This window comes from Aulonocara sp. 'chitande type north' Nkhata Bay, linkage group LG8 (genome assembly GCF_057382095.1).
Source record: "Aulonocara sp. 'chitande type north' Nkhata Bay isolate Kocher_YH1m ecotype deep benthic linkage group LG8, A_spYH_male_GT1.1, whole genome shotgun sequence".
NCBI lineage: Eukaryota > Metazoa > Chordata > Actinopteri > Cichliformes > Cichlidae > Aulonocara > Aulonocara sp. 'chitande type north' Nkhata Bay.
This window is the reverse complement of record NC_141351.1, coordinates 26932792-26959074: the sequence shown is the minus strand read 5'-3', so window position 1 is coordinate 26959074 and position 26283 is coordinate 26932792. Positions and strand designations below refer to the sequence as shown.

General features: G+C 46.9%; 2 protein-coding genes across 4 annotated transcripts; both read right to left on the bottom strand.

The window, feature by feature from the left end:
- Positions 1-1227: 1227 nt before the first annotated feature.
- On the bottom strand, positions 1228-23443 carry a1cf (apobec1 complementation factor). Of its 3 annotated transcripts, none has more exons than XM_086304652.1 (13): positions 23314-23443; positions 18090-18240; positions 17868-18002; positions 17648-17778; positions 13822-14060; positions 8936-9100; positions 8658-8755; positions 8366-8503; positions 7733-7877; positions 6396-6634; positions 3351-3487; positions 3108-3262; positions 1228-2698 (listed from the first exon to the last, which is right to left on the bottom strand). In XM_086304652.1, exons 2-13 carry the CDS (start codon positions 18189-18191, stop codon positions 2544-2546), a joined length of 1839 nt encoding a protein of 612 aa, XP_086160778.1. In that variant the 5' UTR covers positions 18192-18240; positions 23314-23443; the 3' UTR covers positions 1228-2543. The 3 variants fall into 3 exon arrangements, with proteins under 3 accessions (XP_086160778.1, XP_086160780.1, XP_086160781.1); XM_086304654.1 differs by having other exon boundaries at positions 6396-6610; XM_086304655.1 differs by having other exon boundaries at positions 2560-2698; positions 3098-3262.
- On the bottom strand, positions 3508-5741 carry LOC147324141 (uncharacterized; the record flags this gene model as incomplete). The annotated part of the gene is made up of 2 exons (XM_086304866.1): positions 5736-5741; positions 3508-4875 (listed from the first exon to the last, which is right to left on the bottom strand). Coding segments are annotated over exons 1-2 (1374 nt in total), but the record flags the coding sequence as incomplete, so codon positions are not given.
- Positions 23444-26283: the final 2840 nt, after the last annotated feature.

The window sequence follows — 26283 nt, the reverse complement described above, 5'->3', positions numbered from 1 at the left end:
CATGAAGTTGGAGGACATTGTCAGCCATCCAGCCTTTAATGGGGTCTACAGCTTAGAAACGTGGGTGTCTCTGCTCAGCTGATGGGAAGGAGCAGCTGACATGGATGCCTCCAAGGTCAGGCGATTTTGGCACATTGACTGGGAGGAGACCCTTGGACAGACCCAGGACGTAACGGCTGGTTTGAGGAGGCCTCGGGGTCTGACCTGGAGAAGCTGGAGGAGGTGTTGGTTTGTGGTCATTCACAATAACCTGTGAGGTGATCAGCCCATGAGTTTAGTCTGTTCTGACTTCTCCCCCTGAGCAAACATCTCTCAGTGTAGCTGCTAACAGCTCCATAAGTGTGAGGCTGAGGAGAACATCCTTTCAGTGGAGCATAAATCAAAGCTCTCCGCTGCAGCTCCAGAGCCACATGAATGGCTCACATGCAGAAAGATGCATGTCCTGGTCCTTTGACAAGGACTGTGCCAAACTTCACATGGGGGGGATTGTCAAGATAGCACCATGCCTAACTTTGCAGTGGAAATCCTGGAAAGGTGAAACCACTCCCTGAAGGCCGTCAGCATGAAGATCCACCCTACGCCGTGATGGTCACATGTTCACAGTCAGAATACTTAATCAATTAAAATGAATCACTGAGAAATTATACACGCTCCTCGTGTTATATGTTCCCGCCTCTTTCTGATCTGTGATGTAAACTTTGATCGTCTGCCAGCGTTTTAACAAATATAACGAAAATAAATGTTTTAAATGTTTGATCCAAAGTGCGCTGCTGTGTGAAGTCTGTCTGTGTGCAGCTCATGACACATGCCGATAACAAACGAGACACAAACAGCTGATGTGCTCTGGTTGCAGCCCCCTAGTGGTCACAGCCTCGAACTACAGCTCCACCTTTTTCAGTGAGAATATTAATCCGTATGATGATAAAACAATTCAATTTTAATTAAACAGCATCAAATCACAACAACAGTCGCTTCACTGTGCTTTATGTTGTAAGGTGGACCCTGCAATAATGCAGAGAATGACCTTGTAGTACCATATCACCCTATTAGAGCACTTCGCTCTCGCTCTGCAGGCCTACTTGTTGTTCCTAGAGTATTTAAAAGTAGAATGGGAGGCAGAGCCTTCAGTTTCCAGGCCCTCTTCTGTGGAACCAGCTTCCATCACTGTCCTCTGCTCTCATTTCTTCAGTTTTCACTGAGCCTTCAAAGATGACATGAGGAGGCTGCTGTTTATTCAGATCTTATTTTATTCATTTTGAGATGATTGTTAAAAATCAACAGTTTATTGCAGCGGTTTCTTTTCACGATGTGAGAAACCTGAAGAATTAGCTCGACAGATAAGCGCTGATTCAGTTTCCCATGTTTCAGTTTCTGAGTCAATTATTACAGAAAAAGGACTAAAATCCGTTTGTACAAACACAGCGAGGATGTTCATTCTTTCTCCCGGTATAAAAATAAGCTCTAAGTGCTTCACACACTTTAATACTGTCTCTGCTTCAGCGTGTTCACAGCTCAGTGTCGTCGATTAAAACTCTCCAGAAACATTTAAGAATAAAAGTCAACACGAATCAACGACATCGCCGTGTCCTGACAGGTCAAAGGTCAATCGCCTCCCTCAAAGCAAGCATGGAAACTCATTAAACTTTTATTAGAGGCATGAACCAGCTTTAGTAACTTTAGTTAACCAAGTGTTTAACTAAACCAGAGATAATAAACCCTGGTTTAGTTAGTGGCAGTGGAATGAAGGAAAGGTTAAAACAGATGAAAAACAATGAAAGAGCGACGAGACGAGCATCACGGCATCAGCTGGTGTTTATGGAGTAACGCCTCAGAGACACCAGAACGAAGTCAGCAGCTCCACATCCACAAAGTAAGAGGAACCCACGGATTCACTCCAACAGCAGGGACAACGTTTCTGATCCAGCTTCTGTTAGCTGGAGATCATGAGGATTATGAACTGAGAGCACGTTTCAGCAGTACAGCAGTATTGTAAGTGCATCATATCACAGCTTTTTAAAAATGTCGGCTGAACCTAACTGAAACAGGAACTTAAATACTGGTCTCAGATTTTTAAAACAAAAGTTTTCAGTAAAAAACCGAGCGACACGAAGGCGATGGCGATAAAATGACTGAGCTACACTTCAATGCTGTAAACACGCTACGAGGAAAAAAACCGATCCAAACGTGAATTCAAACCGACCAATCACAGCCAATCACGGGCTGCCTAATCAATGACGAAACCGTGGAAACCACGGCCATGATTCGGATTTCAGGAAGCTGGAGAGCAGAGAGCGACGCGTGGAGAAAGAAGAAGATGCTGACGAGTCTGAGACGTTTTCTGGCCGCGGCTTCCTGCGAGACTCAAACCGCCGAGTTCTGGAGAGTTTGGACCTCAGCGTGAAGGCGCATTCGATTCCTTTTGTTTGGGTTTGACTGAGCGTTGGTATCTATAACGAGCCAATCAGATTTCATGTTGTACTTTCAGGAAGTTTGAAAAGAGCATCAAAGCATCCTGTGGGCGTTCTTCTTCTGAAACCGCTGCTCTAGAAAACACCGTATCCGTCAGTGTGGCGAGCCGCCACAGCGAAGGCGGGGTAGCCATCGTAGGTGGTGTAGGCAGTCAGGTCCTGACCCAGAGACATGGCCTGCTTCAGCTGGGAGGCGACCGCCGTCGACGCCGGGCCCGCCAGCGTGTATCCTGCGGGGACACACAATGCAAGCTCAGCACCGCCTGTTTCAGGACGGCAGCACAAAACTTTAGCTGTTCTGGTCCCATCGAAGCCTTTTAGCTGCAGCATTTTTATAGGCTGTATATAAAAGATGGACGTAGCCGCTGTGATGTCACCTCCTGGTTAGTGAAGTCTCTCGTCCTCTGCAGGAGGAGGAATGTTTTATTTTGAAAAATTGCAAGTCATCAGGAGAGAGTTCACTTACAATCACACAGCAGGCGCCCCCTGCTGGTCATCAGCACTCGCGCCATCTGGCAGGCTTTGAAGCCATGTCCATCTTTTATATACAGTCTGTGGTGTTTGGGCCTGCAGGTGAGCGTCTGTCAGCGGTTAGTTGAGTGAAGCGTTAGTCGGCTTTGGGTACGGACCTTCACATACCTGGGAAGGCTACTGCTGCCACGGCAGCCGCAGTCGCACAGCTGGCATCGGTGGCGCCCTCCGTCTGCACGCCGAGCGTCTGCAGGGTGTGTTCGGCCGCGTGAATTTTAGCCTCTTCTACGCCCGCGCACAGCTTAGCAGGGGTGAAGGGATGGCTGCCGAGAGATACGTGAACAGGTGGACAGTCAGCGCTGCGTCCAGCTGAACAGCAGGCAGGTGATCAGACAGGTGAGACGTGCTTACACGTTGGGGTACTGAGTAGCCAGCGCTGGGATGGTGATCTTGTAGAGGAAGAGCTGTCTCTGGTCTGGACCGATGGCAGAGTGCAGCTGATAGACCGGCTGACCCCAGTTATTCTTCTGACAGAGCTCCTCCAGGACCTGACAGACAGGAGGACAGAGAGACAGGAGGACAGAGAGACAGGAGGACAGACAGACAGGAGGACAGACAGGAGGACAGGCAGGCAGGAGGACAGAGAGACAGGAGGACAGAGAGACAGGAGGACAGACAGACAGGAGGACAGGCAGGCAGGAGGACAGACAGACAGGAGGACAGACAGGAGGACAGGCAGGCAGGAGGACAGAGAGACAGGAGGACAGAGAGACAGGAGGACAGGCAGGCAGGAGGACAGACAGACAGGAGGACAGAGAGACAGGAGGACAGACAGACAGGAGGACAGGCAGGCAGGAGGACAGAGAGACAGGAGGACAGGCAGGCAGGAGGACAGGCAAGCAGGAGGACAGACAGACAGGAGGACAGAGAGACAGGAGGACAGGCAGGCAGGAGGACAGGCAAGCAGGAGGACAGACAGACAGGAGGACAGAGAGACAGGAGGACAGGCAGGCAGGAGGACAGGCAAGCAGGAGGACAGACAGACAGGAGGACAGAGAGACAGGAGGACAGGCAGGCAGGAGGACAGAGAGACAGGAGGACAGACAGACAGGAGGACAGGCAGGCAGGAGGACAGACAGACAGGAGGACAGACAGGAGGACAGGCAGGCAGGAGGACAGAGAGACAGGAGGACAGAGAGACAGGAGGACAGGCAGGCAGGAGGACAGGCAAGCAGGAGGACAGACAGACAGGAGGACAGAGAGACAGGAGGACAGAGAGACAGGAGGACAGGCAGGCAGGAGGACAGAGAGACAGGAGGACAGACAGGAGGACAGGCAGACAGGATGACAGGCAGGAGGACAGACAGGCAAGAGGACAGAGAGACAGGAGGACAGGCAGGCAGGAGGACAGGCAAGCAGGAGGACAGAGAGACAAGAGGACAGGCAGGCAGGAGGACAGAGAGACAGGAGGACAGAGAGACAGGAGGACAGGCAGGCAGGAGGACAGACAGACAGGAGGACAGGCAGGCAGGAGGACAGAGAGACAAGAGGACAGAGAGACAGGAGGACAGGCAGGCAGGAGGACAGACAGACAGGAGGACAGAGAGACAGGAGGACAGAGAGACAGGAGGACAGGCAGGCAGGAGGACAGACAGGAGGACAGGCAGGAGGACAGGCAGACAGGAGGACAGGCAGAAGGACAGGCAGGCAGGAGGACAGAGAGACAGGAGGACAGAGAGACAGGAGGACAGACAGACAGGAGGACAGAGAGACAGGAGGACAGGCAGGAGGACAGGCAGGAGGACAGACAGAAGGACAGGCAGGAGGACAGACAGGCAGGAGGACAGAGAGACAGGAGGACAGACAGGAGGACAGACAGGAGGACAGGCAGGCAGGTGGACAGAGAGGCAGGAGGACAGACAGGAGGACAGACAGACTGCAGTATTTACTCACAGTAATGGTGCGTGAGAGCTAAAAGTATAAAAGTACGAGGAGAGTCTGTTTGACCAAATATAAAAATATATTTTGTACATTTTAGTGTTTTAATTTGAAAGGTTTGTTCTTCCTTTCGTTTTAAATGAGCAGCATTTAATAAACCCTGACAGCTTTCAGTATCGTCAGACTGATCTGGGTTTAGTGTTTCCTGCAGATGAATACATCAAATCTAATTTAATCTGATGTATCCTAGTCTCCCTCACTGACAATCCATCTGAATAAAAACTGAATACAAAAGAAAACGTAAATGTGGAATATCGCCACCAGGTGGAGCCTCGTCCCTGGTTGCTGTTTCAGCTGTTCACTGTCAGAGGTTCTCATCAGGTGTGATATTTACTGCACTCCCATGAAGGCATCATGCGGCCCATGTTCACTGCTGTAGGTCACATGACTGACTGAGTTTTCCCCTTCATGCAGTTACCTGACTGCTGTGGGTTATTTTGGGGGAGTGAAATTCTTAGATTCCAGTGGGCGCTCTGTGGCCTCAGGCTTCTCCTCCAGCTGTGGATCACCCAGTGCACCTGATGAAGCCAGATGTCCACAGACAGGACGCTGCCTCCAGACCCTGAGCTGTGGGCTGAGGTCAGCCCGACTGCATGGACACTTTTCCATCAACTTTGATCGACTCACCACAGTTTTCAGGTTTTTTCCATTAGGTCATAGTACTAAAGTAGTAGCTGCTCAGCTGGGGTTCCAAGCAGTCACTAAAATGTGAGCTCGTCAGACTGCATGCCACCGATTGGCTGGTCAGTGGCATCACTTGATGAGTCATGAGAGCATCTTGTTCACAAAAATCTAAACCGCCATTTTTGAAACCCAGCAATGAGGGAAATGTCTCCAAAAACAAGGCCGTGGTCCCCGAGTGTGAGAAAAAGCCTCAGACCGAGCAGCAGGTACATCATCGCCTTGACGTCCACCTTGTTGTGGCGTTCGTGTCACATACCAATTATGCCACAGGACGTTTGGCCCCGTTGGTATAATGACAACAATGTACATTAGGTAGTACTCGAAAGTAATGGAAAACCAGTCGATCGGAGTCAAGTTGATCCAATTGGGAACTAATGGACAAGGAGCCTATCGGAAGCACCGAGGTGACCCTGCAGGAGGCCCGGCTCGTTTTCACTCAGCCCAGGTGCTTAGGCCTGGGTAACCCTGGCCCAAGTGAGGTTATTTGACACATCAGGCCGGGACCAGTTGAGACCCCAGTCTGTGCTCTGTCTCCTACCCCCAAATCAGTCTCTCAGATTGCCCCGCCCCTCTGAGAGGTTTCATCCTATTAAAAAGGAGTTTTTCCTTGTCACTGTCGCCAGGTCTGATTGTTTTTTCTGTATAACTGTCGAGTCTATACTTACACTATGATAAATATATAAATAAAACCAAATGAATTTTATGAGTTGTATGCTCTGGATTTTTGTGCCACACCAACAATTAAAGGCCTCTCGGTCAGGTGTGTCCTGTTACCTGTGGTGCAGGCTTGACAGCGGTGGCCTTCAGGTTCGGGGTCATTGGGGTCAGCTCCATTCCCGGCAGAAGATCATACAACTTCTCCTCTTGCTGCTTGTCTGCCTTCAGCCCGTAGGAGGCACCACCGCCACCACCGCCTCTCCCCATGGCTCCACCCCCAGCAGCGTAGGCCAGGTAGCCCCGCCCACCCAGTCCCCGCACCCCCGCAGCCCCTACAGGTACAGTCATGTAAATTTCTACAGGAAATTGAAAAGGCAGTGAAATCAATCAAATCACCGGAAATCAGCCGTAAGAAGAATCACACAGCCAGACAATTATCTGATCAGAGTGAACAGGTACGGTGGTAACCACGGTAACAGTACACCTGCCCTTCTTCTTCTGATGCTCGTTGACGATTACCGTTTCCTGCCTGATTGAGTTTCAGGTATTTAAATTCATTCAAGCCTGAATTGACAGAAACTTCTCGTGATTCGTGGATCTGTTTTTGATTCCTGCTTCAGAAAAACATTCACACATCATCACGTGTTTGTGATTCAGCTGAACCGCTTCATGACACAGGTGAAATGATGGTTTCTGAGGCCCCGCCTCCAGCCTCTGCACAGCGGCAGGGTTACCTCTGAGACTCTTTAAAGTTGTGCAGGCCCACTGAGACGACTCACTCTGACTGATCTGTGATTGGACAGTCAGCGTTCAGGGGCGGGGCTTCACAAACTCTCAGTTCACCATCAGAAGTCTGTTTGATTTGGAGCTTTCTTTTATGTTTAAAGCGCTGCAGCATAAAACTAAAATCTGAAAGTGCTGATGGATGCAGAGCGAGCTCAGACTCACACAGAAGCACTGAAACGCAGCAGCCTATCAGAGGCAGAGCAGGTTCAAAGCTGAGCCCTGGAGGCTTTTACTCAGAGAAACACAAAGATTTTAAAGTAAATCTGTGGAGCCATCTAATCTCTGACAAGGAGGATTCTGCTTTTTCCTCAGAAATGAACCCTCTCCAGCTTGTAGACTGTGTATAAAAGATGTAGGTGGGGTCATGTGACACGGTGAGCGCGGGGTATGGTAGTGGGACTCAGTAGACTCATTTCCCTTTTAGAGTCGCCCCCTGCTCGCCATTAGAAATAATGTGGACTTGTTTGTTTCTATGAGTCAGCTCTGTGTCTCACATGTGTGTTCTCTGTGGTTAACCAAGCATTAGTCTGTCCCCAGCGCAGCTGTTCAGGTGTTCTGACAGAGGGCCTACCTGCTCCTTCAGTCTCAGAGTGCTTTTATTCTGTAGGTGAGTGCGAGCTGTCTTTGCAGGCATTCAGAGATCACACATGCTCTAAGGGCATCCTCACCTCGGACTGACGGCGTCCGGATCAGCCCTCGACCTCCAACGTTAGCTTTGGCCGCTGGGAAGCGGAACTGAGCTGGTATGGCTGTGTAGGCCTGGGGGGCGTAAAACACCGGCGCACCGAGGTACGCCGCCGAAGGGTCGTACATCTATAGGAGGAGAGAGAAAGATGTGTATTTGTACATTTTAACAGGAAGCAGATACGAGTTTCCTGGAGCACCAGAACGAGGTCTACACTCACAGTTTCAGTGTTTCCTGTCACATCTGCTGTCGTTCACGATAAACATCAAGCTGCTAATAATGAGCTCAGTCTGTGTTCAGTAACCCTGATCTAAGCACTCTTAGATGTTCGGTCATCTCAGGAACACGGAAGCCACACCCACCTGCTGTTCAACCATTCTGTTTGTGAGTGACAGCCAGTCAGAAGGAAATTGTCTTAAAGGGGGAGGAGCTAAAATAGCTTGTTTCAGACAGCAAATGAAGTGAGGGGCTGCACCGAGGCTCAGTATCAGCTACAGAAGGATTATTTTGAGCTGTGGATCATTGAAAGCTGCCCTGAAAGGAGGAATAACTCAGAGTGCCTGTTGGCTTCCTGTTGGTCAAACATTGTGTCACATGACATTCGTCAATAACTCACCTGTCCCAGCGTGTAGGAGGTGTAGTCGGTCTGTAGCAGAGAGCCTCCTCGGCCTCCCGTCCCTCTGGTGTAGCGAACGTAGCTGTCTTTGTCCACCGGCTTGGCCAGCGTCACCTCGATGGGAGAGCCGTCCACCATCTGCAGGAGATCCTGGTCAGTCTTTGAGGCTTTCAGAAACCTTCTCCTCACGGTTAACACACAGGTGTCCACTGATTACAGCATAACAAGCGTAATCAAAACGGATTTTGATTAGTGAAAACAGAGGAAGAACTAAATGTTGGGCCTTGCTGACCTTTCCGTCGAGCGCTTTCATGGCGTTGATGGCGTCCTCTCTCTGAGTGAAATGGACGAAGGCGTAGTCTCTGATCTTCTTCACTCGCTCCACTGCGCCTGCAGCACAAATACAAAAAGTACTTTTCTAAAACCAAATTTCTTTCTGCAGACACTTGTCCTCAAATATAAAATACTTCAAATATTACTTTTAAACGTTTGTCTTTCAAAATCTGCAGTTCAGTTACAAAACGAGCAACAACAAGACGCATTCAGGGACAATCAGAGCTTTGATCGAACCTGGCTTCAGGCTGTTGAACTCCTTCTCGATGGTCTCCTCTGTCGTCTGCAGCATCAGGTTCCTCACATACAGAATCTTCACTGTTGCCATGGTATCCTCGTCAACCTCCACCTCAGGCTCCGCCCAGTCCACAGCGATGGCGTGACCCCACAGCTGGATACGACCTAATAGAGGAGACGGAAACTCGTGATCAAGTCTGGCAGGGATCGTTCTCTTTGTGATCCTCGACTTGTAAACTGCTGGTCTGAAGCCACTCCCCCTCAGCTGAGAAGGAGGAGCTAATTACTGCTATACCTGTTAATTACTGCTGATCAGTAACATCCAAATAAATCCTCTCAAACTGAGCTCAGACATCTTGGACAGTACAGTGACCTCACAGCAGCCATGTTATTGGTCACATGGTGTCAATGAAAATGCTCCAGAGGGCCCCAACAGCACAAACACAGTCCAGAGGAGCAGTTCAGGTGAAGCTGGCAGACAGCTAGCAGCTATAGCCACCTGTGTAACCATCCATCTGTCACTCAAAGAGGCCACGCCCCTAAAAGGTAAAGTTTAAGCCTTAAGGCAATTTAAATAGATGAGTTATGTAAACAGACGTTATGAATGGGAAATTATCTATAAAGACCAAACAGGTTGTAAACACATTTATTTCTGCTGTAAAGGTTTAACATGAGAGTCTATGGGACTGACTCCCTGCTGCCTCTGCTGGACGTCAGAGGAACATGCTGGCTTTATTTTTCTAAAATTACTAGAGCGTGTAATTGTCCTCTGGATGGTTTGTGGTGTTGGGTTCAGGGTCAGAAACCAAGTAAGATGCTAACGAGGCAGACGCTCTTTAACTTCAGCAGGACTCAGTGATGATTGGACGCTATTGGAGGCCAGATTTCAGAGGCACGGTGTCGTGGCTTTCCACCCGCATGATCAGACTTAATGCTGCACAATGAGCCTGATCTTCCTGTGGAGAAGCAGTAAAGCTGTTTCTGTATCTTATCTCTGACACTTTCAGCTTTAGACTCCAGGAGAATCAGATGTTGTGATCACTGTTGTGATCCAAGATGGCGCCGCGTATGGATGCCCTGGTGCTTCAGTGCGTTACTTCTGTCTTGTTTTTGTGCATAACTTCTGTGTCTGGGCACTCCTCTGGATATTCTTACACCAGAGAAGAGCTCCTTAACTACAGGACTACAACACCTGTGGATTTACTTCCAATATTTGTCGCATCTGCGGCAGATTTACTGCAGACTCTGATCAGGAAAGAGAGACGTCGAAAGAGAGGTAAGCGAGCCGGCGCACTCGTGCGTCTGAGGAGACGCGGACTGCGAACTGCTCTTCCTGGGATCTTCCTTTCCAATGTTCGCTCACTCAGGAATAAAATAGACGAACTGGCCCTGATGAGAAGCATGAACAGAGACTTTGCCTCCTCCTGTGTCTTATGTTTTACGGAGTCGTGGCTCTGTGAGGACATCCCGGACAGCGCGCTCAAGCTGGAGGGCTTTCATCTGCTGCGCGCGGACCGGCAGGCCTCTCTCTCTGGTAAGACCACAGGTGGAGGTGTCTGCTTCTACATCAATAGTGGCTGGTGCACAGATGTAACAGTGATTGCTCAGCACTGCTCTCCCTCTCTGGAATATCTTTTTATCCACTGCAAACCGTTTTATTCTCCGCGGGAGTTTGCTTCATTCATCCTGGCCGCTGTTTACATCCCGCCAGACGCAGATGCGCAGGCAGCTCAGTGCGCACTCGCGGAGCAGATACTGCACATGGAGCGGACATACCCGGACTCTCTCATCATTGCTCTTGGGGACTTTAACAAAGCCAATCTGAGCCATGAGCTTCCGAAATATAAGCAGTATATTAAATGCCCGACCAGAGACCACTGTTACAGCACGATCAGCGGGGCCTATCGCGCGGTGCCGCGCGCTTCACTCGGACTTTCTGACCACGTCATGATCCACCTAATCCCCGCGTACAGACAGAGGCTGAAGCTCTCCAAACCTGTCGTGAGGACCAAAAAACTGTGGAGCAACGAGGCTGTGGAGGAGCTTCGCACGTGTTTGGAGACCACAGACTGGGACACATTGAAGGCTGCTTCTAACAGCTTGGACGAGTTTACGGACACTGTCACCTCCTATATCCACTTCAGTGAGGACAGCATTGTGCCATCACGCACCAGGGTGAGTTATAACAATGACAAACCCTGGTTTACTCCTAAACTCAAAAAGCTGTGGCTGGGAAAGAGAAAGGCGTTCAGAAGCGGAGACAGGGACTGCTACAGAGAGGCCAAGTACAGGTTCACTAAAGAAGTGGACATTGCTAAACATCAGCACTCTGAGAAGATGCAGCAGCAGATCTCAGAGAATGACTCGGCCTCTGTGTGGAAAGGTTTTAGGAATATCACAAACTACAAGCCTAAAACCCCCCACTCCACTGATGACTTGCTCTTAGCCAACACCCTTAACGACTTCTACTGCCGTTTTGACGAGCCATCAGGCAGCCTTCACACCTCCAACGGCCCCAACAATAGAGGCACTTTGGACACTCATTCCCCCACCTCTCCCCCCTCCATAGAGCCATCACCACCTTCAAACTGTTCACCTACAACACCCCCCTCCTCACCCCACACAAAAGAGGATTTCACACCACCTCCTCCCACCACAACTCTTCATATTCATGAAGCAGATGTGAGGAAGCAGTTTAGGAGTCTGAATGCTCGGAAAGCTCCCGGCCCAGACGGTGTGTCTCCTGCCACCCTCAGACACTGTGCAAACGAGCTGGCCCCAGTGTTTTCTGGCATCTTCAACTCCTCACTGCAGGCATGTCATGTGCCTGCCTGCTTCAAGTCCTCCACCATAATCCCTGTCCCCAAGAAACCTAGGATCACTGGACTAAATGACTACAGACCCGTGGCTCTGACATCTGTGGTCATGAAGTCATTTGAGCGCCTAGTTCTCTCCCATCTCAGGACCCTCACGGCCCCCCTCCTGGACCCCCTGCAGTTTGCATATAGAGCCAACAGGTCTGTAGACGACGCCATCAACATGGCCCTACACTTCATCCTGCAGCATCTGGACTCCCCAGGAACCTACGCCAGGATCCTGTTTGTGGACTTCAGCTCTGCCTTCAACACCATCCTTCCAGACCATCTCCGAGACAAGCTTTCCCAGATGAATGTGCCTGATCCCATCTGCCGGTGGATCACTGACTTCCTGACGGACAGGAAGCAGCATGTGAGGCTGGGAAAGAATGTCTCGGACTCCCGGACCATCAGCACCGGCTCCCCTCAGGGCTGTGTTCTTTCTCCTCTGCTCTTCTCCCTGTACACCAACTGCTGCACCTCCACCCACCAGTCTGTCAAGCTAATCAAGTTTGCAGATGACACCACCGTTATTGGACTCATCTCGGACGGGGATGAGTCTGCCTACAGGAGGGAGGTTGAACGTCTGGTGTCCTGGTGCAGCCACAACAACCTGGTGCTGAATGCCCAGAAGACAGTGGAGATTATTGTGGACTTCAGGAAGCACACAGCCCCCCCCCATCATCCTGACTGACACCCCCATCACCTCTGTGGACTCATTCCGCTTCCTGGGTACCACCATCACCCAGGACCTGAAGTGGGAGCCCACCATCACCTCCGTCATTAAGAAAGCCCAGCAGAGGATGTACTTCCTGAGGCAGCTGAAGAAATTCAACCTGCCAACACGGACGATGATGCAGTTCTACACTGCAATCATCGAGTCCATCCTCACCTCCTCCATCACCGTGTGGTACGCTGGAGCCACTATCAGGGACAAACAGAGACTGCAGCGTGTTGTGCGCTCTGCTGAGAAGGTGATTGGCTGCAGACTCCCATCTCTGCAGGACCTGTACACCTCCAGGACACTGGGGCGTGCAGCTCGGATCTCAGCTGACCCTTCTCACCCTGGACACAGTCTGTTTGCCCTGCTCCCCTCAGGCAGGAGGCTCCGGTCCATTCGCACCAGAACCTCTCGCCATAAGAACAGTTTCTTCCCCTCTGCTGTCGGACACATGAACAATAACCGTATGACTGTTCCCACCACTAACACATGACCCTACGCTGTGTCACTGCATCATTCCATGTTTGGCACTGATCACCACCTGCACTCATGTATATATCATGTATATATCTATCTACTTAGCACTTTTAATTCTTATTCTCATTTTTATTTTCATGTCTATTTAAGCTTAATTTATAACAGTATTTATGACAGTATGTTTGCACTGAAGCACCGCAGCAATTTCCTAATGTTGTAAACCCGCTCAACATTTGGCAATAAAACCTTTCTGATTCTGATTCTGAGAATCAGATAGTGTAACAAACCAACAGCTTTGGGTATATTTATGGGTCTATCTGAAACTCACATTCACATTACTCATACAGCAGTTATCTTATCATTAAGCCCATCCAAGCTCTTCTTCTATTGGACATTGTGTCACAGGCTGTGATTGGCCAGTGATGATGCAGCCTTACAGCCAGCCAAAAAGAGACTTTGGCATTTTTTATTATGTTAGGTTTACTTTACGAGGTATTAGACAGTGTGAAGCCGGGTGGAGAGCTACAGCTGAACTATAAATTATAAATTTATTCATGAGGCCCTCATGTGGCCGCCTAAGGAAAATTAACTGCCCAATGCCGGTGTCAAGGATTTGTTAGCTAAACCACTGCAGCTGCAGCTGCTCAGTGTCTCCAGCACCACAGGAAGTTGGCACCAGCTGATCATCAGAGCCTTCGAGTTTTAGGGGATAACTGAACCCGTTTTAACAGATCCTTTGAAAACATCTTATTTTTGTTCTTCAGTGAATCGTTCCTGAAGTCAGAGCGGGAATTATAACTGTACATTAGCTAAGTTTGAGTTTGGTTTGGTACCTGGCAGCAGTTTGCGACGGGCCATGGCAGCTGCTCGGTGGCTCTCATACTCGACAAAAGCAAAGCCTCTGTTCTTGGATTTGTCGGCGGCGCTGGGGTACACGATGACATCGACGACGCCGTCTGTGACCTTCTTCATCTCTGACAGGATCTCCTCTCGCTTCTTGGTTTTGGGAATCCCGCCAACAAAGAGGCGGCAGTTATCGACGCTGGCACAAACGCCGAGGAGGCGTCCGTTCCTGTGGGCCAGAGAAAGATTTGGTTCAAGCTCAAACGGGAACCCAGCTGGCTAAGGTTGCTTTGTTAGGTCTTTGCTGATTGGCACTTGGGTGTTTCTATGTTTGTACTGGACTGTGACCACAACCCAGGACTTTGGGTTTATTTGTTAAGGGGTTTTTTTTGTGTTAAAAGCACTCGAGTACCTGCACCATCTGTTTCCCCGGTGTAATGCTCCCAGTCTATTTTGAGATAAAGAAGCTCTCCTTGCTCTCCTGCTTCCTGCCTGTTCACTGTATCGGCTGACTTGTCATGAACATTTGAATTTTGGACTTGTATCTGCTCTGGTTTCCTCTCCTCTGGACCATTACGTAGTTTGGGTGTTTCTGGTAGATTGGTAGAATAATTTGCGTTACGTCACTGGCAGGGTTAAAGGTCGTAGGGTTGGGTGTTTGGTTAGTGGGTCATAGAAGGTTAGTTGGTCAGTTGATAGGCTGCAGGTCAGGGGTGGGGAACTCCGGCCTTAAGGGCCAGGGTCCTTTAGATGTGTCCTTGATCCAACACAGCAGATTTAAATGTCTAAATGACCTCCTCAACATGTCTTGAAGTTCTCCAGAGGCCTGGTAATGAACTAATCATGTGATTCAGGTCTGTTGACCCAGGGTGAGATCTAAAACTGGCAGGACACCAACCCTTGGGGTTCCCCACCCTTGCTGTAGGGGGATGGCCGGCTGGTAGAGTGATGGTAGGTGGGTACTGCTAGTCTGTACTAGAGATGGACCGATCCGATATTACGTATCGGTATCGGTCCGATACTGACCTAAATGACTGGATCGGATATCGGAGAAAAATAAAAAATGTAATCCGATCCATTAAATATCACGAAAGCACCTCACAAAACTTGCAACACGCCGTAACTCGCCTCAGAACGTTAGCACGTCGGAGCAGTATGCATCACGTGATAGAGCGGCTGTGGCATGCGGGACCTGTCGGTGGTCTGGATAGCATGTGGAGCTTCGCTAGCAACCTGGCATTTCATCTCCGACAAAGTTATCCCGAGAGAAGTAAAGCAAGTGTGTAAGTCCATCTCTGAATGTTTGTAAAGCATTCCTGCGTTAAGCTTAACGAGCGACTGCCTCTCCTGCTGCTACTTCAATCATGAAACTGATCAATGATTAGCTGATCGGCTTTTCTGTCTCGAGTCCGTGTCTCTAGTTTGCTTTTGGCCCACTTTGCACCAGAAAGAGGAAACCAGCGGCTGAACAACAGCAGCACGTTTAAGCTTGATCAGCTGTTGTTAGAATGTATTTATTATTACTTTCTACACCAGGATCTTTTCTACGTAGCTGACGGCTGGTAACTGTGCAGGGGCGGATCTAGCAAAGTTTAGCCAGGGGGGCCGATAGGGCATTAACAGGGAAAAGGGGGCACAAAGACATACTTTTCTTTCTTATTCTCATTTAAAATGTCTAGCTTTTAATAAATAATTATCTGACACCCAAAGTTTTAATTTGATGTAAAATGAATAGAAGTCAATTACTGTATATAGTAACTATTAAGTCTAATATATATACCCTAGTAAGCTATAGTACTTTTTCCTTTGGGAAGGTACCATCTGTGCAGTCTGCAATTTTGTTGAAGAAAGATGTTGAATCTATTTAATATTTCTTGAAAAATAATTGATTTCTGTGCATTTTTTTCACACTGCATCAAATTAAGGTTGATTACGTCGATTAAGCATCATGAGGTGGAGCGTGAGGGGTGGTTCCCTATTTTTTATTTATTTATTTTTGTTGTTGCTGGGAGTTGGAACCCTATTAGTTAGGTTGCTTAATATTTACGCTAAGTACTCTTTAAAATACCAGAATAGGGAGGATGGTGTAGGTTTAAGTTTATTAGATTGATCAGTATTGCTGAACTATGAAATATTTTTTTTGTATACAGGTATAACAGAATAGCTTTAGTGTAGTTGTTGTTTTAAACTTGAGTATGAACTTATACAAAATGCAGCAAGATATTTAAAAAACAGTTTTGTTGATTAAAAAACATTATATCGGATTCATATCGGTATCGGCAGATATCCAAATTTATGATATCGGTATCGGTATCGGACATAAAAAAGTGGTATCGTGCCATCTCTAGTCTGTACCGATGTTAATTAATGATTCTCTCAACAAGGCAGTCACCAATGAGGAATCAGAACCAGGCTGGACTCCCAGGTTTGACTAGTCGCCTGACTGGTTTGACTCTGGCTGTTGTAACTAAAGACTTATATGAGCTGAAGTCAGGTGAGGCATGACTCTTGAACCACCTGTGCTCCACATTCAGGAGAAGGTGCTGACATTAAAGATGGCATTACCTTGGCCTCCAGTAACGCTGTGAGGAACCTTGGAGTCATTTTTGACCAGGACATGTCCTTCAACGCACATATTAAACAAATATGTAAGACTGCGTTCTTCCATTTGTGCAACATCTCTAAAGTTAGAAATATCCTGTCTCAGAGTGACGCTGAAAAACTAGTTCATGCATTTATTACTTCCAGGCTGGACGACTGTAATTCATTATTATCAGGAAGTCCTAAAAACTCACTGAAAAGCCTTCAGCTGATCCAAAATGCTGCAGCAAGAGTCCTGACAGGGACTAGAAAGAGAGAGCAGATTTCTCCTGTTTTGGCTTCCTGTTAAATCCAGAATTCAAAATCCTGCTCCTCATATACAAGGTCTTAAATAATCAGGCCCCATCTTATCTTAATGACCTTGTAGTACCATATCACCCTATTAGAGCACTTCGCTCTCGCTCTGCAGGCCTACTTGTTGTTCCTAGAGTATTTAAAAGTAGAATGGGAGGCAGAGCCTTCAGTTTTCAGGCCCCTCTTCTGTGGAACCAGCTTCCAGTTTGGATTCAGGAGACAGACACTATCTCTACTTTCAAGATCAGGCTTCAAACTTTCCTTTTTGCTAAAGCATATAGTTAGGGCTGGACCAGGTGACCCTGAGTCCTCCCTTAGTTATGCTGCAATAGACGTAGGCTGCCGGGGATTCCCATGATGCATTGAGTTTTTCCTTTCCAGTCACCTTTCTCACTCACTATGTGTTAACAGACCTCTCTGCATTGAATCATATCTGTTATTAACCTCTGTCTCTCTTCCACAGCATGTCTTTTATCCTGTCTTCCTTCTCTCACCCCAACCAATCACAGCAGATGGCCCCGCCCCTCCCTGAGCCTGGTTCTGCTGGAGGTTTCTTCCTGTTAAAAGGGAGTTTTTCCTTCCCACTGTCGCCAAAGTGCTTGCTCATAGGGGGTCATATGATTGTTGGGTTTTTCTCTGTATCTATGAAGCGCCTTGAGGCGACTTTTGTTGTGATTTGGCGCTATATAAATAAAATTGAATTGAATTAAAGATGCCTGCTGGTCAGGTTGTTTGGGTACTCAGTGCTTCTTAGTTTGCTGCTCCATTATGTTTGCAGTTGTGAACTGTTACTAGAAAAATAACTCTAACATTTCTTTGACAGTGACTGAAAGAAAGTAGACCTGAAGCCTGCCGATGTGTTTCTGAGAGCTCAGTTATCCTGTCATTATTCAGTACAAATGAAGATAAGAGAGGGATCACCTAATCTCATAGTTGTTGAGCTGCTTCATGGCAGCCCTGGCCTCCTGTTTGTTGCTGAAGGTGACAAAGGCGTATCCTCTGTTGTTCCCGTTGAAGTCCATCATCATCCTCACCTCGTAGATCTTTCCAAACTGAAGAGATGGAGAGGGAAGCACCCACAGATGAAACAACACCCCCAGATAGATCACAGTGACCGCATCCTTAACCGTGGTTCCCTGACCTTCTCACACAGCGGAACCAGCTCATCTTCAAACAGATCTCTCGGCAATTTCCCCACAAAGATCTCGCTGCCCCTCTCCGGTGGGGGGCCGTCCCAGCCTGGAGGCGGGCCGCCGTACCGCCGCTGACCGTTCTCCTGAAGCGCCAGCAGGAAAACATGAAAAGCAATCAGGAGCAGTAACAGACACGTGCTGCTGTCTCCTGGGTCTGAGGGGCCACGTACCTGGCGCAGCTGGTATCCGGTTCGCTGCATGAGTGAACGAAGCGCCGCCTCCTTCTGCGTCCCCGCCAGTCCGTCCCCGCTTGCTTTCTGATTGGAATCCATTGGGTGTGATTGACAGCGATATGTAAATCAGGGAAATTAGCGGTGCTCACTGGAAGACAATAACAGCAAAGGTGTTATTATGAATGCAAACAGCTGTGAACCTGTCCGCCTGCACGTGTCATCCAATAATGTGCCGGAGTATTGCACAGAATACAGTCACACCTGTTTGAATGCAAATCACTGCAAGCTTCAGACCGTAACATGTTTGAGGGACGTTAAATGTTCATTTGATGTCGTGCTGATGGTTTTATTGCACACTGAAAGTGACCAGACTCACTGAGTCCCTGAGCTGGACCTCTGCACATCTATACGAAGCTGCTTTAGATCCATTTACGACGCTGACGGGGGAAACGCTGGGTGGTTTCAGCAGCTTTTGTCACTGACGTGGTCGAACAGCAGTCGAGGAGGACCTGCTGGTCTGAACGGCATACACGAGTCGTGTTTTGAAGAGCGCTGCAGCGAGGTCAAGGTCTGCTCGGTAATCATTGACAGAGACTGTGGAAAGCTGCAGGCTGGAAGCCCGTCTCACTGTAACACTGAGAGGAAACATGCGAGGCTTCAAATGTGAAGCCAGCACATTTATAAATCCTGTGTTTCATGAATGAATCACACACTCCTCTCTAACGAACCTCAAAACCTGAACCCTCTAACCACAGCCTGGGCCAGAAAATGGTCCCAGCCCTCCCAGTTTGGGAATGAGACGAAGGCAAAAACAAACAGTTGTTCTGTGTATCTGTCTCTTTATTTACAGGAACCACAGGACAGCACACAGTCAGCCGATGATGTAGAGACAGAGAACAACCTTGTGGACTTTGGCTGATGCTGCTGGGTTTATGATGAATGTACTGACACAATTTTAAGGGTCAGTTATTTAAATGATTGAATTATAAATATCTCTATTTATAAAGCATTACACAGCGAACAAACCATCATCTGTTAGCAGTGCTTGGCGACAGCAGGGAGGAAGAATGCCCCTTTACTATGAAGACCTAGAACGTTCAGCCACTCATCAGTAATGACTACATGTCATTTAGATATTTCCAAGCACAAGAACATCTGTCGCTGTCGTGGAAATATGGGAACAATGAGAGCGTTTGGAGTTTAGGTTCAAAACGATGTTTGAACCAGCGCGTTACAGTGCGCCACCATCCGTTCAATCTGACACGCTCATGCTCGCGGGCATCTCATGATTGCACAGCTGCACTGTCAAGCATGTGGACCTCGTGAGCCAGCTACATGATAAGTCGGACTTCCTTAACCACCTCCAGATTCTGATCCTCTTTAAGTTCACGATCAAATAAACCCAGAAGCATCACCGAGAGTCCAAAGTGCAGAGAGGATGTTCTCGCAGGTGGTGCAATAAGGTTTAACGTCCAGACAAAAACAATATAGCTCAGTTAGCAGTTAGCAGGAAGTTAGCTTGCTAGTTTCCATGTAAAGGTGATACTCCACGTTCTGACTGAAGAACCTGGGACAGAAACACAGACTGAAAACTAAACAGCAGCGAGGTTGGAGGGTTAGTGAAGCTAGGCTAGCTGACAGGTGGAGATGTAAACACATGAGCACAGAAAGATGGAGGACCAGGGTTAAACTGTCCCCAATGAAAGTTCACATTGAGACAATCGCCATCACATGACAGCAAGAAGCCACCAAAAAGAGAATGTCTGGGGTGATCGGTCCACAGCAGGGGTCAGAGGTCAGGTCGCTGTTAAAGTCCTGATCCTCGGCTGCTGCAGCTACAGCGCTCAGTACATTTATGACACCAGTGTCAGGTTCATGAATTATTACAGTGAATCCTCGAGTGTGCGCTTTAATCACTGTGATATTTTCAATAGTAACATATGATCATTGTTGTTATTATTTTTATTCAGAATCGCAGTTTTAGTTTTTGTGGTCAAAGTCCTGTTTGCCCGTTAATATAAATGTACGTTTTTAACAGGTTTTTGACAAATGGTAAATGGCCTGTATTTGTATAGCACTTAGTCCCTATGGACCCCAAAGCGTGTTACACTACATTCAGTCATCCACCCATTCACACACCGTGATGGCAGCTACACTGTAGCCACAGCTGCCCCGGGTGCACTGACAGAGGCCACAGTGTAAGACAAATTTCTAAAATATTTGTGTTCTCTTGTTTCTACGACAGCTCAAAGTCTCACGCTGCATCAGAATAATGGTGATAAAAAGCTGAGCACAAAATTGTTTCATTAAAAAAAGGAGAGACAGACACGAGCACAGAGACGCCCTCTCCTCTGCAGGAGGGGTGGCTCTGTCCTCGGCCTTTATCAAACTGCCCTCCAGTTTGGGCGTTGCCTGTGTGTGCTCTGATCTTTGACGGGGGCTGTGACCTCAGAGCGCTCCCCAGCTCTGGGTCCCAAACTCCTGAAAATCAAAGCTCTTTAAGCACAGAACAACTTGTACTGGACATCAGCTGTTGGTGGGAGTCACGCTCAGTGTTCGTCCGATTGTGTCTGGGAGCTCTGTGAACACACAAGGAAGTTTAGGGTGAGCTGAGAGTCAGCGCGTGGAAAAACATCAGCTGGACTCAGTCACCTGCTGCTGAGATCCACCAATCAGCACGGCTGACAGAGGGGCGTTTGGCTGGCAAACAGAGCTGATGCCTAAAGAGATCTGCGTTTCTTCAGCTGGTCATGAATCTGTTGACATTTTCAGTTTTTCAATCAAAAAACACGTTTGAATTTTTATCCAGTCAGACACAGAGAGAGCAGAGGCCACAGCTGTGAGTATGGAAGCCCATCAGCGCCCAGAACTTAATGACAGGCTCCATAAAACCTTCATTACTTAAAACTTCAGCCAGTCAGAATGAGTTACACGATGCATCGCAGTCATGTTTAGGTAAGCTGGTGTGTTGCATCTTTATAAATACATCCTGACAGAATGAGACAAAAAATAACACGAGCATGCGTTCTGTGATATGATATCAAAACATTTTATATTGAAATCGTTCAACATTCATGTGGAAGTTCAAATTTCAGGGTAGAAGATCAAAATAATGTCAAAATACATGGATTCAATAAAAAAAACGATACAACTAAATTGTCTTAAAATATAATGTAACCTATAATTAAATATGTGTATACATTTATAACAACTGTGTAAAAATATGACATATTAATATAAATACCAACAAAGTATCAGTTAAAGGTAAAAAAAATTAACCTCAATTAAAATGTAATGTTGTTCAAAATGATGAAAGAATAAATGAAAGACTTACAGCCCCACAGTCATGACCTCCATCTTCTCCTACAAATCCCAGCATGCCTTTCAGCAAATCTGCCTTATCAGCCTGTGTGAGCTGCAGCTCGCTCTCAGAGTAATCTCTGCTGCTGCACTGGTTAACCTTTCCCCACGTTTCAACCACTACAGCCACGTCTGCACAGTCACATCTGCATAGTCACATCTGCAAATCTGCGTCTGCACATCTGCACAGTCACAACTGCACAGTCACATCTGCATAGTCACATCTGCAAATCTGCGTCTGCACATCTGCACAGTCACATCTGCAAATCTGTGTCTGCACATCTGCACAGTCACATCTGCATAGTCACATCTGCAAATCTGCGTCTGCACATCTGCACAGTCACAACTGCACAGTCACATCTGCGCAGTCACATCTGCACAGGTGACCCGTTGAAGACCACGGTGTGTGTTTGAGGTAGCAAACAAGCTGCAGTGTTTATGCTCTGTTCTGAAAAGTTGACCTTTGACCCTAACTCCAGTGTGGGTCACACAGCTGCAGCTGTGATAAACACCAGGAACATAAGATGTTTTTTTCCAGCTGACCGCAGCACTGGATGAAAACAAACTACTTCCTGTCCTGTTAAACGCCGCAGCTCGCTCTTAGACTGTGTTTCCTGCCTGTCTTCAAATTAAAAGTCCGAGCAGTGACCTGGGTGAAGCACTGCACTGAGTTTATGAAGGTAGGCGTCATTTTAATGTAAACATTTCAGTGATGTGTGACGTCAGAGGTCAAATGTTCTGACTTTGTGAACAATAACTGAATTTAATCTGTGGATAAAAATCGATTTCAAAGGTAATAATCACATAAAATATTCCTACTCTGGTCTTAAAGATCACATTTAAGTAAACAGAAGTTTAGACGCCAGCACTACGTCCTGATTGGATCCTGATGAGCACCTCGCTCGTTTCCACTCAGATCTTTTTAATGTCCTGGTGACCTTCAAAGTGAAATGAATAACTACTCGCTGCTGATTCACGGTGGCTGACTTTACAGACGGAGTATTTTCCTGTTTTGAAACTGGAGGAGTTGATGAGTGACAGGTGGATCTACCGGTCACAGGTAGCCCCGCCCTCCTCCTCCTTCCTGTTCCTCTCAGACTCTGACGGGACCAAAATCGAAAAATACTCTAAAATACACTTCCTGTTTTCTTCAGTCTGACCTGAAAGTAGTGACTGAACCCAGATCAGCCGAGAAGGACGCTCATTTTCTCATAGACTTCTATACAGTCAGAGTTTAGAGGAGTCGCCCCCTGCTGGGCATTAGGAGCAATGCAGGTTTAATGCGCTATAGCAGTTTCCATCTTTATACACAGTCAATTACAATACAAAAAAATTAAACTCTGGCTAAATGTGGCTCTAGCTCCTGATTAATTACTGGATTATGATAATACTAAGTTACAGTTCAGCTTCTGTTTGGATTAAACTGAGTAGTAAATATGTTACTTTAAGCTTTTTCTGTATAAATGTGGGACTTCACGGAGCAGGAGTCTTTTCTTTTTAACCTTGAAACCCAAAGCAGACAGAAACTCGACTCTGTGCTTGTTTGTGTTTATTTCTGATGTTTTTATGGGTCGAGAGACACTCGCTCACATTCTCTCTTTTTTCACACAGCGGTAGGGAGACATTTACTTAGCACTCTCGCTCTCTCCATTAAAACACCCATTAACCCCGGCCGGCCTGTTTGCTCAGCTAGCTGCTTTTAGCCTCTGTGACAGCTACTGTTCACCAGACACCAGCGAAGAAGAGAGGAAGAACGACCCTCACTTTACCTGTTCACACTTTCTCTCTCTCTGTGTATATTTAAAATATAAAATTCAAACCTAAAAAACTTTATTTGCATGAAAGAGAGACAAAAACTCACCTGAGCAATTTCAGAGATCACCTCCCTCCGATCAGAGCTGTGTCATTCTGAGCGCCGAGTGTGTGTTCACGTGTCATCAGGGGCCTCTGTGTGTGTGTGTGTGTGTGTGTGTGTGTGTGTGTGTGTGTGTGTGTGTGTGTGTGTGTGTGTGTGATCACATCATATCAAACTCCAAAGGTTCACTGTCTTCGTGTTGGCTTTACAAGCTGCCCAGCGTTAATGTTTAACCCGCTGCTATCTGTGGAGACACACACACATGCATGCAAATATAGACACACACACACATACTTGTGGAGTGTCCTGCAAATGTCTCTTCACAGCACACAAACATGTGGTCAGGTTTTTAACCCAGGGCCTAAAACCTGGTCCTGGTTCTGACTCAGACCTCAGCTGCAGGCCTGAACCCTGCAGTTCTTCTGACGTCCACTAGAGGCCCAACGCTGCCTCTACTAAACACTAAACATGTTAAAAACTATGGAGGAGCAGGAGAGTCACACAATGATTATTAAATAACTACATTTTTAAAAAAAAAATCCAAAATCATTTTCAAAATCTGTTTGTTTATTTTTTTAATTTTTTTTTTAATGTAATAAAAATAAGTAAATAGACATAAAAATTTAACATGGAACATAAATTGTTTTGTCTTTTGACATTTAAAATGCTCATTGTACTCCTTGAACTAGCAGCTACTGGACTAGCTTCTTCATTTAGCTTTCGGTAAGTCGTTATGTCCTTACAGCAACAGTTTGAGAACTGTTTGGACATTTGCACATTTACCTCGACGTTCCCTGTCTTAAAATGTCCAGCATGGATATATGACGAACATGAAGGCACTCTGCAGTGAAACGGAGGCCCCATTCTCCAAGTGTGCATCTGATTCACCTGATAAAGGTGAGGAATGCTAGTGTTAGCCACGCTAGCATAGCTAACACTAGCATAGCTAACACTAGAATAGCTAACACTAGCATGGCTCCCACTAGCCTGGTCACAGCAGATGGCCCCGCCCCTCCCTGAGCCTGTTTCTGTTGGAGGTTTCTTCCTGTGAAAAGGGAGTTTTTCCTTCCCACTGTCGCCAAAGTGCTTGTGTAACATAGTTAAATAGAGTCGAAGTTAAATCCCCCTAAATGGGACATTGGCACCAACCTACTTTTGTCACCCTGCAACATTCACAAAGGGCAAGGGATTCTGGGTAATCCTGAGAATAATGGAGGATTCCTGCGAGGTAAGGAATGCGCAAATGTCGTGGGGAAGAAAAATCATATCGCTGGTTGTAACGGTAATACAAGCTGACCCGATTATTTTTGTTGTTTAAACATCATTTGTTGCGGGTCATTTCTCATGTGCTTATGTTGAATTGAATGCACGTTTATGTGAGATTTCTTTTTTGGGAAGAGAGGAAAAAAATGGGAGCACAGTTAGCTAACTCTGTTGTTGCCTTTCCATTTAGATCTTACGCTGATTGTCCACGACAATAAAAGAAAGCATTCTAACTTGTTGCCTTTTTGTTGTGAATGCAGGTATGTGACTGTGCCACACTGTTTAGAGTACACATTGTTTTATGCACAGTTCTGAAATATATTTCTGTATTCCTTTCATTTGGGAAATTTAAGATGGAGATTAATTGTGTTGAGGTTCTTCTATTTTGTTTGTATAATTTTACCACTATATGGGCACACTGCAAGTGGAAACGTAATCCTCAGAATAACGAAGGATTCCTGTGAGATCTTACGCCGATTGCCCGCCACAATAAAGGAAAGCATTCTAACTTGTTTTGTGATCTTGTTGGTCAGCGTTGGTTTTCTCCTTGGAGTCTCCCATGGAGGCCATTTTTGCCCAGCCTCTTTTTTATTGTTCATCGTGACCTCTGACTTTAACTGAGCTGCATGAGGCCTGTAGGTCTTTGGATGTTGTTTTAGGGTCTTCTGTGACCTCCTGGATAATTTTGGCCAGCCGGTCGCTCCTGGGAAGGTTCGGCACCGTTCCAGGTTTTCTCCATGTGTGGATAACGGTTCTCACTGAGGTTTACTGGAGTCCCAAAGTTAAAGTTAAAAGTTAAAGTTTAATTATTTATATAGCACATTTAATTACAACAGGAGCGTTGACCAAAGTGCTGTACAAGAATACAACATACATAATAAAACAACTTAGAGTATTAAAAGCAAACACCAAATATGAATTAACAAATAACAAATAACTCTCATGCTGTATTAAAAGCCAGTAAATAAAAATGTGTTTTAAGATAAGATTTAAAAAGATTGACAGTAGGAGCCTGTCTGATGTGTAGGGGCAAATTACTCCACAGCTTAGGTGCTGCGACTGCAAATGCTCGATCACCTCTATGAACCAGCCTCGACCTTGGTACAGCTAAAAGCAAAAGATCACTTGATCTAAGAGATCTAAGGGGGTATAAGTCTGCAAGAGCTCAGACAAATACCCGGGAGCCTGTCCATTCAGGGCTTTGTAGGTCAACAAAAATGTTAAAGTTAATTCCGAAGTGGACAGGGAGCCAATGGAGAGAGGCGAGCACCGGGGAAATGTGTTCACATCCTTTAGTACGTGTCAGAAGACGAGCTGCAGCATTCTGGACCAACTGCAGCCTTGCCAGGCAGGTCTGGCTGACTCCAGCATATAAGGAGTTACAATAGTCCAGCTGGGATATAATGAAAGCATGAATCGCTCGTTCAAAGTTTTTAAAAGATAAAAATGATCACCTTAGATAAAAGGCTCAGTTTGAAGAAAGACCGCTGTACAACTGAGCTAATTTGTTTTTCAAAGGTGAAACGTCAGAAATGTCTCTGTAACCTTTCAGTCTGAAAAAGTTGAGTCCATGAGGAAACCTTCTGACTGAAAACAAACGTGTCTGAGGATTCAGCTGATCGACGCTCCCAGCAGTCGGCGTTAGGTTTGGTAAAGAGATAAAACCATCCGACCTGACCTTTGAGTTCAGATGAACTGTGGGGTCCACATAGC

Coding starts and splice junctions, on each gene's coding strand:
- a1cf (XM_086304652.1), bottom strand. CDS start 18,191: ATGGATTCCAATCAGAAAGCAAGCGGGGACGGACTGGCGGGGACGCAG. Junction 14,061..17,647: donor CTCAACAACTATGAGATTAG/GTGATCCCTCTC, acceptor TCTGGCCCACAG/GAACGGACGCCTCCTCGGCG. Junction 6,635..7,732: donor CCGGACGCCGTCAGTCCGAG/GTGAGGATGCCC, acceptor AATTTCCTGTAG/AAATTTACATGACTGTACCT.